At 43.6% G+C, this 12,981-nt stretch overlaps 1 protein-coding gene and 1 long non-coding RNA gene across 4 annotated transcripts in view; both read right to left on the reverse strand.

Annotated features, from left to right (window-relative positions):
• Positions 1-8,952, reverse strand: part of irs1 (insulin receptor substrate 1) — a 50,201-nt gene extending 41,249 nt beyond the window's left edge. The window contains exon 1 of the mRNA XM_078410346.1: positions 5,306-8,952. Within this exon, the coding sequence (XP_078266472.1) occupies positions 5,306-8,561 (3,256 nt within the window). The 5' untranslated portion in view covers positions 8,562-8,952. The remainder of the gene's footprint in view (positions 1-5,305) is intronic.
• Positions 8,953-10,751: 1,799 nt separating this feature from the next.
• The window catches only part of LOC144599443 (uncharacterized), an 89,192-nt gene continuing 86,962 nt past the window's right edge, over positions 10,752-12,981 (reverse strand). For all 3 annotated transcript variants that reach the window (XR_013548002.1, XR_013548000.1, XR_013548001.1), the window contains one exon: positions 10,752-10,870. This is a non-coding gene — a long non-coding RNA (uncharacterized LOC144599443). The remainder of the gene's footprint in view (positions 10,871-12,981) is intronic.

A 12,981-nucleotide genomic window follows, 5' to 3' on the forward strand; every position in this document is an offset into this window, starting at 1 on the left:
ATAAGTCAGTCCCCCCACCGCATGCAACTAAGCACCTGCTTTGAAAAAGAATCTTCCTGCAGAGACTTGCTTGATGTCAAGATTTTGATATTACAAAAATGTTTGAAACCCAACTGCAAAACAAGTCCCATCATTATCAGCAAACCTGCTCTCAGTTATAAAGAGGCACAGGATACGGATTCACAAAATAAAAAGCAGATGTAACAAGGCTGGTCAGTACTGCACGTTCTTGGGAGGTTTAACACCCAGACTTTTCTTAGCCTGAAAGGCTGTTCATTTTCTTTTATCTCCCTTCATTAATAATAGATCCCCCTTTGATTGTGCGCCCCTCAAACAGATTTCCATTACACAATCCTTTTGGATTGCTCTGATGAGGCTCATATTACACATTAATATATGTTGATAATATTGGCATGATACAGAAGTGCAAGCTGAAGGGAGTGTCACACAGATATTTCATTCAAAACACAACTACTGTGGTAAGTGTCAATACAAAGGCATCAAACTACTTCATGGTCCTAATCAGTAAAAACACAACGCTGACAGACCTCCCACAATGATGCAGTCACATTCCACTATATCTGCTACATCCACTTCATTGACAAAAGTGAATTTTAAAAAGTTCCCAAGACCTCCTGAATTTAAAAAAAAAATTACGTTTCTCAAGATCTCTTCAAAATAAGGATGCTCTTGCCCACACTTTATAGATCATTAGTAAGGCCGAGTTGAGCTGTGGGCAAGTGTAGAGCTAAAGCACCATGAGGTTTTACCAGCTAAAAACCACACCCTGCAGATACCAAATTCCGACTACTATAGTATTGCAACCATTGCCCCACAGCAGCTTCCACACCCACAACAAAACAGCTTTCATACAATAACTCATCTTCAGATATTACTCTCGCTTCCACCCTGCTGCCATTCCAGGAAATGTACCTTTTGTCTTCTTTTATCATCCTGCAATGCACATTTAAAAAAATTGTCATTAACTGATTTAGAAGCCCTTTTTCGTTTCCAGGTCTTCAGTATATCCTTATGATATTTTTTACTTTCAAGCTAAAGTCTGAAAAATGGTTTAAAGATTTAAATCAGAAACAGAAGTAAATGATTCAATCTCATTAAAAAGCATCTGGAACCAGATTCATCTCCATCCACTTACAAAAATGTCTAATTGATCCCTGACCCCACAATGTTCATTTATTGTGGAACAAAGAAAAAATAGGCTGATGTAATGCAGCTGGAAAACATTTTCTAACAGAAAAAAATATGGACAAAGGCAGGGTTCTGTTTTGAAAGGAGAATCTCTCACTCAATTTCTCTGGCAGCTGAATCTCACACCTATCATAGTCCAGAACTGTCAGATGTATTTAAAAAATTTCATTTTGACTTCATAACTTCCCAAACTTTTTGCCGACTTTACAATCAAAATGATAAACTGGACACTCAGTTAATGTTATTTAGTTTGTGCTACATAGTTTCTCAACAAAACCACAGCCCCTCTGTCATTGTGCACACAAATGCAGGGCCACATCGAAAGCACCATCATAAGAACACTGCATAGGATGAAGAGTAATACCTGATTCAATGTTAGATTCCAAAGGATCATGTATCATCCAAATTAGTCTTCAAAAATTTTAAAGCACTAAAAGACTAGGTATTTGTACCTGCTCAAATGTTAGCAACTAAATATTATACTCAAGCAGAATAATCTTATTATATTAATGAACTGCTTTGCAGTTTAAAAAATGCATATGTGCACTAAACAGTCAAAAAGGGTGGAGTAGGGAGAGGAAGTATTGAGTGGGAAAAGATAGAGAGATAGTTACTGCTTTACAGCGAATGCAGCGCCGGAGACTCAGGTTCGATCCTGACTACGGGTGCTGCATTGTAAGGAGTTTGTACGTTCTCCCCGTGACCTGCGTGGGTTTTCTCCGAGATCTTCGGTTTCCTCCCACACTCCAAAGACGTACAGGTATGTAGGTTAATTGGCTGGGTAAATGTAAAAATTGTCCCTAGTGGGTGTAGGATAGTGTTAATGTACGGGGATCGCTGGGCGGCACGGACTTGGAGGGTCGAAAAGGCCTGTTTCCGGCTGTATATATATGATATATGATAATCACAAAAAGTATGCTCCTTAACTTCAATCCTCTCATTCAAATTAAAGACATGTCCTCAAAAGAATTCAGATAATTTCAGGAATGCATGTTTGACTATCAAATAGCATGCTTTGAGTAGCCCAGAAAGTGGGCAACCAACAATAAGGTTGAATTGAAATTATCACAATAGAGGTTTTCTTAAAATGTTTGGTGACAAAGCTGTGCATCCTCGACTGTCATGAAGAGGTAAATGAACACGAGTGATAGTGTCAGAATACCTGCATGAACAAACAAGCAGACACACATATAAATACACACACTGAGTAACTAGTTTCAAAACTGCAACGTGAACACGTTGATTAAAATCTGCAATTCCCTCCGAAATTGTGCTGTGAACCAAAACCATATGATCAGCAGTGTCAAAGATCAGCAATGCAATGGACAAGGCATTAGGAACAATGAGGAAAGAAGCTCCTTTGATTCTTATACTGCAGAATAGTATACAAAATAAGCACATTCATCCAAGTGATTTTCAGAATGAAGTAAAAAGAGATCATTTCCTATCAACTCGGGCAATGATTTCCATTCTAATCAACCATTGTGGTTAAAACAAGCTAGCAATAAGTTACATAGTTATGGAATGGTACAATCTCTCTTCAGAGCTGAAGCTATGATTTACTACCATAACATATAATTTACCGAAGCAGCTGCCAAGTCCAGAAGGATTCACAAATTCACAAACTTTTCAGTGTCATGGCTTTTTTTTTTAATTAAAAAAAAAAAAAAGATTGGTCACAGAATTTTTTTTTTCAGCTGAGATAATCCTTGAAGCAATTAAATAACCATAATCTCTGCTAATAACAATAATAAAAACAGAACTAGACCATAAACATAAACCTGAACTTAAAAGTACAGTTTAATCTAGTTATTAAACACCAATCTGATTTGTCTGCTTAACATGGATCCTTTTTACAAAACGATTATTCCACAAGATTTGAAAGTCACAATGGTTAAATTAAATCTCTTATTTTAAATAGTTTCCTTTAATCTGCTAAATCATACAAGTTTTTGTTTCTAAATTCCAGGACAAGCTTTCCTTCAAAAATTAAACAAAGGCCATAGAAATCCAATATCTTCCTCTGATACGATACAATGCACAATTTGTTTGTTTTATTATACTGACCGGCTTCACATGCTTCGGTTTTTAGCAGTCACTAAACAGGAGCAGAGCAGAGGTCAGTACCATTAAATATACAAGCAACATGTTGTACGCATTATGCTTCTTTCCACGTCAACCCCCATCCCTATCTCAAAACCACTCCATGCCCCAAAGAAACATTAAGCTAAAAGAACTACCTGCAAAACTGATAATTATGGGAGATCACAAAATCATAACTATTTATTTTAGCAGACAATGCTGTTTATGAATGCATTACCATCTCTGCAACATGACCAGAGAAAATCCATATTTTTGTGCCCTTGAAAACGCATCCATATTCTGCACAATACACATCACCTCTTCTGTTTAAGAGCGAATAAATAATAAAATGGTACAGTTGCATGAAAATATTCTCTGCTTGCTACTTTTTACATCATGTATTTACATTAAAATTATAATTGCAAATAAGCCAATGAATTGCATATTTGAAGGAGATACTCAATTCTTCCTTTGCTCTCTCCATCTTCACATCCCAGACACCAATACTAATTCCTTAGCAGGTCTGAAGAAGGGTCTCGACCCGAAACGTCACCCATTCCTTCTCTCCCGAGATGCTGCCTGACCTGCTGAGTTACTCCAGCATTTTGTGAATAAATACCTTAGCAGAAGACGTTCAACTACCTCAGCGCTATTCTGCTTGTACTTAATAAACATGTACAATACCGAATTTACTAACTCACTCCCCCACCACCCCATACTTAAAATTTTAGCATTGTGCATTAGGCTTCTTCACAATTAACAAGTTATACTTCACAAAAATATAATTTGGAAATTTTACAGAAAATATGATTTACTCTACAAGAACTTCAACTCTGACCCCGATTCCTGTTTTCAATGATACATTCTTGAAGACTTTCCTGCCCCTTCAGGCACTGCATCAGAAAAACACATGGATTCAGGAAATTATTCTCAATTCACATTTGTTGAACTAACAGAAGACTTATTTTGCTAGAGAGTTGTTGCTTCAGTTGTCAAAAGGGTTAAGTGACGTGTTCTTGTGGTGAAGTAACTGTCTGCCAAACCATGAAGGCAGCTCAGTGGCTCCACAGATTTCTTCAAAATATTCAATAAATGTTGCAGCCATTTCACTATTTTTATAAGCATGATATAAGGAAAGCTACAAGGTTCTACTGTGTTCATGCCAAGTCATAGGAAGTGACGCTTGGATCCAGTGGGTATTGCATTCTAATTATCAATATCTTTTGAAGCTTCACACATGAACTCAGCAGTGCTGATCATGTATCAAAATTGATAAGCTAAGTACAACCGGTCTCACAATGTTGCTCCCGTTTCAAGCTGGGGATTCCATAACAAACTCTCACCGGAATCCCCTGATTCAAAACCAGCTCTTGCTGAGCAATAAAAATTCCACAAACAGACCTAATTGGGAAAATGCATATACTTCTCAATTGCAAAACATTTTGTGCAACCAAGGCAACTAATTCTTGAGGTTCAGATTTATCTTCTTCAGCTCAGAAGACTTGCACACATACAAGTATAAACCTTAGCTCTTGTGAGAAATGTTTTCTGCCACATTTAACATTTACAGAACTGCTTTATTATTTGTTTAAGAACTAGATGGAGCCCCACATTTATTGACAGATAATAAAGTAAATAATTTCTGTGCCAGTTTTCAAATATATAACTATAATTTCCAAACCAGAAGTTGATGTGGAAATGTTCATACAAGTCAAACTGTGATATTACCCAAGGACTGTGATATTACCCTAAATTGGTGAAATATTTAAATTAGATACTATTTCCACAGTATGATGCAAAATATTGACAAGAATAATAAATGAGTCAATCAAGATTGAAAATATAAAGCAATTTACAGAAAGATTAATCTCTTTTTTAAAATAACATCTTTTGCAGTCATCTTCAAACATTTCAATCAACAAGCAAAATCTATTCTGTAGTCCTAAGCAAAATGCACCCAAAACTGCAAAAGCATCGTTAAAGAGGTGAAATATAATTCACGTGGTGCCTTTACCTTCCCTTTCTGCAGGCTTGCTTATTTCATCTGGCTTCTGGAAGTTGATGCTTGCATACGAATTCAGATCATCATCATTACCATTACCACCAGAGGTACTTCCTTGAAGTTGATGAGGGGTTACGTGTTGAGAGGAGGGCCATTCTTTGTTAAAATCATTTATCAAGTCTAAATCAATGTAGTTCATACCGTTTTTACAATCATTCTGCACTGTTACATCATCTGACTGATCTTTGGAACTTGAAGCCAGAGAATCTCCTGGTTTGTTAAGCCACACATTTTCAAAAGACACCGAACTATGTCGTTTAATGTGGTCAACGTAAGACAGTGTCATGCCAGCTACACTGGCTGTGGAAGTGAAAGTCTCTGAACTATGTCTTCTTCTACCTTGGGGATCAACACGGATAACTTTGGCACCTTGGTTCCGATTAGGGACAAGATTAAGCACTGTAAAGGCACTCCTCTCTGAAATTTGGTCCATCAGAGGACCAGGTACTACATCAGAAACAGTGTTCAGTGAGCCCTCTTCTGCTCGAGGTAGAACAGAAATAGAAGGTGTTACACCTCCACCAACCGTCATCTCAGCATAGTTACTCACTGAAGGTTCCAGTAAGTCTGAGCAGGTGGCAACTAGCTGCATGGTAACATAATCACAACTTCCCTGTCCTCTATCCTTTCTGCAAGTGCTGGAAGCACAGCTGGCTGCAGACTTGGTGATGTCCACTGAAGATTTCGATGTGTAAGAAAACTTGGATGCATCAGTTCTTAAATTCATATTCATGTATTCGGACATTGGTGGCGTTTGTCGAACAGGATTTCCTCCAACTGAAGAAGGCTTGACAAGGGACAATGAGCTAGATGAAAAGGTTTTGTCACTGAATTCAATATTTACATACTCCCCTGGACTTTTTGGCTCTGGTGGAAGTGGATGCTCTCGTGCTCTGGGCAGTGTACTTGCTTTCGTGTTATCAAGCGAAAGCCTGGTAGGCCGTACAAGTTTACTTTTCATTGGCACATACAATTCGTTTTTAACAGGATTAACTGCATGATGCCCACCATCTTGACCCCCTAAACTATCACTGCTTGTAGATGAAGAGGAATCCTCCGCATATAAAAGACGACTTGAGTTTACAGCAATTCGTAAAGGGGACTCCTCGCTTTTTCGGTGCACGTGTTTAAAAGAACGAGGCAGTGAGAAATATGAACAAACCGGTTTATGAGATTCTTCAACTGGGTTGAAGAAGCAGTCTGGTGGTGTGCTTGTGGTTGAACAACTCGCAGGAGACATATTTATGTAGTCATTAACGGATAATTTTCCCTCATTACTTTCAACAGATAACTTAGAACTCCCTCCATTGGTCCATATCTTTCCATAGTTCACATTTTCTGGTGAGCAGCTACCACTGGGCGACATCATCATGTAACCATCTTTTCGAGAGTGTTGGCGTGGATTAATAATCTGCTGTGGAGCAGAAACACTTTTGGGACTCATTGGCATGTAGTCACTTTTATTGGGCACAGGGGCCACTCCTGGTGACATTGGCATATATCCATCATCCATCTGGCTGAAACGCCTGCCTTCGCCCAGCTGGAGGTCTAGACATTCCTCAGGGTATGAATGAGTAGGTACAAAAGCAGAATTTTTACATGTGGTTATATGACCACCAGGATAACACGGTGTCATCTCTGTGTATTCCTCAAAGGAAGCGGTGGAAGATTGAGAAGGAGTCTTTTGGTGCATCACTGTGGGTGGCGAAGTTCCTGATGAGTGAGCTCTCTTCCTAAATCCTTTATCCGAATCTGCATCTTCTGATTTAGTAGGAGTCCACCTTTGGCTCTGACAACTTGGAACCAGATTAGAATGTTTCCCCATATAGATATAATTATTTAACTCCTGTTCCTCCCTTGCAGGAGGAGTCTGTCCCAAAGAATCCGGAGTGACGCTTCTGTAGGAGTTCCTGAAATCACACGGACTGGATCCGTACTCATCCGATGAAATAAATCCCCCATCGCTCGGCGATCCAGAGATGGAAGCGCTGGATCGCCTGGGGAAAAGGCTGTCGGAAGTGGATCCGTGGCCACTGGTGCTGCTTGACGATAAACTGACCGGGCTTGTGGCCGACGGTGAATAATGGGTCGAGGGCATGGGGATAGACCTGCTGTGATTGAGAGGAGGGTGCAGCCTGCAGCCGCCCCGGTGGCGCTGGGAGTGGGTCCTGGCGGCGCTGGGACTGACTGGGCTGCCGTCCACCGAGGCCGGTCTCGACATGGTGCCCTCGCCGTCGCTGGAGGCTCGCACACGGAACGAGTGATGCTTGCCGGCGGCCGGTGATGTTGCCGTGATGCTCTCGGTGCGCGACCGGCGGCTCAAGCCCACCTGGCTGGGCGGCGGGTTGTTGAGGTGCCGCCTGAGGGGCACCGAGATGGGGTTGGAGCTGGACGACGACTGGCTTTTGCTGCGCGGCCGGAACTCCTCGCTCATGGCTTTCATGGCCTCCAGGATGGTTTCGTGCATGTTCTGCGCCACCACCGAGTCGTCCACTTGCATCCAGAACTCGCCGGGACCCGTCACCGCCGACCTGCCCACCTCGATGAAGAAGAAATTCTCCGAGTGGCCGCAGCGGCGGATGTTCATGAGCTGCAACACCACGGCCGCCGCCTCCGAGTTCAGCTTCACCAGGCTGATGGTCTTGCTGGTCAGGCACAGCCGGTAGATGCCCACCAGGTTCTTGGTGTGCCCCAGACCTTTGGGCTTCAGCACCACTTGCCACACTTCTTTGAAGGCCGGCCCGGGGCTGACCTCGCCGTAGTTGTCCTCGACGGCGGCCGTGCCCCCCGGGTGAGCGGCCGAGCCGGCGCCACAGTCCCGCTCCCGCTCGTCATCGGCCAGCTTGCCCTTGTTGTGCAGCTCCAGCAGCGCCTGGTACCAGCTGTCCTGCTCGCTCTCGCTGTCGGCGGCCATGGCCAAGTACTCGTCCTTGGTGTAGAGGGCCACCAGGTACTTGTTCTTGGAGTCGGCCCTCTTGTTGATGTTGAAGCAGCTCTCCAGGTGCACCGAGCGCTTCGGCGCGCCCGCCTTGTGCCTCCATTTCTTCTCGTTCTCGTAGTAGTCCAGCCGGGCCGGGCCCAACTCGCTGGGTGCCCGCAGCACGAAGAACCTCTTGTGCATACTCTTGGGCTTCCTCAAGTAGCCCACTTTCCTCACGTCGGAGAAGCCGTCGGAGCCGCCGGAGGTGGTCTCGGGCGGACTCGCCATTGCTCGGAGCCCCCGGCCAGCCGGGCCGGCCGGACTCGCGCTTGGGATTCAGCAAATAAATTAAAAAAGAATTGCAAACAAAACAGCGTGCGGCGGGAGGACGGGGAGAGAGCGAACGACTGATCGCTCCCCACAACGCGAAAATAAAGCACCTCCAGCCACTGTCTCGGGATCACTTTCCTCACGCACGGCGTTCCTGGTCTCTTCTTCTTCTTTTTCTTTCCCTACTCTCTCTCTCTCTCTCTCCCCTTCCTTCACTCCTCTCACTTTTCAATTAAACGTAAAATTGTGATTATCATTATTATTAATTTCTTTCGCCTCCGAGAGAGAGAGAGAGGGAAACCACCACAACAACAAGAAGCGCGCAGCCCGCCCGCCCGATGCGAGTGACCCCTCCTCCCTCTCTCTCTCTCTCCTTACCCACCCCCTCCACCACCACCTCTCTGCGCGCTCCCGCGGGGGGAGGGGGCGCGCGCGCGGCGATTGACAACACGACTTTTGAATCGGGCGGGCGGGCTCGCTCCCGCCGCCGCGGTGCCGGGATGGGATGGGATGGGAGGGGCGGGCGGGCGCGGCGGCTCCCTCTCCCCCCTCCCCGTGCGCGCGCTCGCGCCCAGCCAACCGCCTGCCCGCGCGCCGCCCCGCCTCCCTCCCCCTGCCCCTTGTTTACGTTCTATTTCGGAATGTTGTAGCCTCCACGCCCCCTCCACACACACACCCCCCCCCTTTACACGGGTAAGATACCAATCATCCCCCAAAGGGGTTGCACACACACACACTCGCTCGATCACTTCGCCGTCTCCTCCTCGCAACCCCCCCGCCCCACACTCCCCTCCCTCTGGCTCGCCGGGCGTGTAACGTAGTAAGGTGCAGCCGCCATTCATTACTATCGATATTTGCCACGGCCAAACGCAGGCCCCACCATTGCAGTTGCAAATTGATGGTGTAATTTCCCTTCCTCTGACTGTCCTTGCAAGAAAGTGATGTGTTGCAAATTCAAGACTATTTGCAAGATCTGCAGATCTTTTCTGCGTGATCTGAAAGAAAAGACCCTCCGAGCCACATGCAGCTTGTAAACGGAATCTACACACGATTTGAATAGTACAATCTTTTAATTCACACCATGGGACAATGCAGTTTATTTCGTTGGTGGCATTTGTCGGGAACATTGTGCCTATTTAAACCTTTGCAGAAATAGCAAAGCTGCAAGTTTGTGATGCAGAACTGCGGGGTTTTGGGTTCAGATCTCAACCTCCGCATTCTTCTCTGCATTGCACGTTACCCCAGGTGCCGTCGCAATGTTCTCGCCGTTTTAAAAGAAAAACACGTTCGCTCGTAATTTTTTAACTTCCGCAATTACAGCTGCCATCATCACGAAACCACATGGAGAAAAAAAAAAGGCAAACGAATGAGTTTGCAAAACTAATTAAATTACAAAGTCCGCCTTTGATTGGGGAAAGGGATTCAATTGTATAAATTAATTGATTCGCAATGCTTTATAATTGAAAAAGCCATAAACACGACGATGTAGGGAGCACAGACTCAGCATGTTTAGTCTGTCCGTGAATCGTAAACAACATGCGCTGACAGGCAGGAATCCCTGGTCTATTCTCTTTGAGGGACAACGAGAAAGGGACACTTTACATCGAGCTGATAACAAAATGATTATTTAAAACTTTCTGATATAATGATACAATTTGTATATTTTAAGTTTCAACTTTTAAAAATAAAACACATATCACCGCCTAATAAATCCCATGCTCCACATTTTCATTGGTGACTGAATTCAGATTAAACAAAACATATTGTTTAGAGAATATAATTTCAGCCCGTTTCCATTTTGCGGCTTTTAAAGTGTTGCAGACCCTTACTTTCCATGATACTGCTGTTGAGATACCTTGTTAGCATGCTGGCACCACGATACTGCCACCTACTGAGTGTCATGAAATATCCAGTCTGGGAGGAAGCAACAGACACTACAGGTACTTGGGGGTGATTGTTAGAATGTTAAGTACCTAGGTACAAATAAGACAAATATCATGATTACATATTTAGCTTTATTATTGTCCAGTTTATCAAGGTGTAGTGAAAAGCTTTGTTTTGCATGTTGCACAATCAAATCAGATAATACATAAATATAACCAAGCCAAACTCAAGTACAATAGGTAGAGCAAAGGGAAAGATACTTAGTGCAGAATATAGTTCTCAACGTTGCAGTGCCCCAGTTCCAGAAACAAAGTTCAATGTCACACAGTGGAGTGCAGATGAATTGGATAGTGCCCGAGCTTATGGAAGGACCATATAGAAGCCTGATAACAGAGGGAAAAATAGCTGGAGTCAATATTCTAAATCATAAAGATATGTTAACTCAACACTTTCTAAAATCATTGGAGTTTTTGTCATTGAAATTAATGACACACTGCACCAAAGTTAATGTGCACACTATGCCTAATCTGAGCATCAAATATGCTCAAACTATTTTTAAAGTATAGGTTTATCATTGCCATGTGTATAGAGGAACAGCAAAAAGCTTTGATTTGCATGTTATCCAATCAGATCAGATAATAAAAACAATAACATTAAACTCAAGTACAATAGGTAGACCAAAGTGGAAGATATAGAGTGCAGAATATAGTTCTCAGCATTGCAGCGCAACAGTTCCAAAGACAAAATTCAATGTCCGCAATAGGGTAGAGGTGAATTGGACAGAACCCTAGATTATGAAAGGACCATTCAGAAGCCTGATAATAGAGGAGAAGAAGCTGTTCCTGAGTCTGGTGGTGTGCGCTTTCATATTCCTGTACCTTTTGCCCAATGGGAGCAGGGAAGTATTTGGAATGAGAAAATAACTGCAGATGCTGGTACAAATCGAAGGTATTTATTCACAAAATGCTGGAGTAACTCAGCAGGTCAGGCAGCATCTCAGGAGAGAAGGAATGGGTGACGTTTCGGGTCAAGACCCGAAACGTCACCCATTCCTTCTTTCCTGAGATGCTGCCTGACATGCTGAGTTACTCCAGCATTTTGTGAATAAGTATTTGGAATGAGTTGGGTCGGATAAGTCTTTGATTATATTTGTTGCTTTTCTGAAGTAGCATGAAATACAGATGGAGTCAATGGTGTGGAGTCTGGTCTGTGTGATGGTCTGGGTTCCATCTACAAATCTCTGAAACTTCTTGCAGTCTTGGGCAGAGCTATTCCCAAATTTAGCTGTGATGCAACCCGTTTTCCAGGGTACATCTGTAGAGGTTTGTAAATTTCCTCAGTCTCCTAAGGAAGTAGAAGCATTGGTGTGCCTTTTTGGCTGTCGCTTCAATGTTGTTGGTCCATGACAGATCGTTAGTAATATTAACACCAAGAAACTTGAAGCTCTCAACCCTTTCAACTTAGACACCATGGAGCTCATGGGTGCCATGATTCAAGGAGGTTATCACCATCATCGCTGAGCAGTTATTGATGGCTAGTAAGTGCTTCTGTCGCCAGAAATATATACTATATACATTGGTTGCGGATGTAACTAGCTAAATGGACAAGGGAGAGCCAGTTGATGTAGTGTACCTGGACTTTCAGAAAGCCTTTGATAAGGTCCCACATAGATTAGTGGGCAAAATTAGTGTACCTGGACTTTGACAAGGTCCCACATCGGAGATTAGTGGGCAAAATTGGAACACATGGTATTGGGGGGTGGGTACTGACATGGATAGAAAGTTGGTTGGTAGACAGGAAACAGAGTAGGGATTTACGGGTCCCTTTCAGAATGGCAGGCAGTGACTAGTGGAGTACCGCAAGGCTCAGTGCTGGGACCGCAGCTATTTATAGACCGGAACTAATTGTAGACTTTCAAAGAGCTCCCCCTCCCCTCCCCCCACTCACCATCAACAACACCACAGTTACATCTGTGGAGTCATTTAAGTTCCTTGGAACCATCATCTCCAGGGACCTTAAATATGGGGCCACCATCGACTCCACAACCAAAAAGGCCCAACAGAGGATGTACTTCCTGCGGCAACTGAGGAAACACAATCTGCCACAGGCAATGATGGTCCAATTCTATACTGCTATCATTGAGTCCATCCTCACCATCTCTATCATGGTTTGGTTTAGCTCAGCCACTAAGCACGATATCCGGAGGCTGCAACGGATCGTTCAATCAGCTGAGAAGGTTGTTGGCTGCAACCTTCCCCCATTGACGAACTGTACACTGCAAGGGCCAGAAAGCGAGCGGGCAAGATAATCTCTGACCCCTCTCACCCTGGCCACATAATCGTTGAAGCACTTCCCTCTGGAAGGTGACTCCGGACTGTCAAAGCAGCCACAGCCAGACATAAAAACAGTTTTTTTCCCACGAGTGATAGTTCTACTCAATAACCAAAGTCAGTAGTCTCTTTTTTGCTCTGGTTTATTTTCACCCACATGTTTA

The sequence above is a fragment of the Rhinoraja longicauda genome, chromosome 13 (assembly GCF_053455715.1).
Source record: "Rhinoraja longicauda isolate Sanriku21f chromosome 13, sRhiLon1.1, whole genome shotgun sequence".
Taxonomy (NCBI): domain Eukaryota; kingdom Metazoa; phylum Chordata; class Chondrichthyes; order Rajiformes; family Arhynchobatidae; genus Rhinoraja; species Rhinoraja longicauda.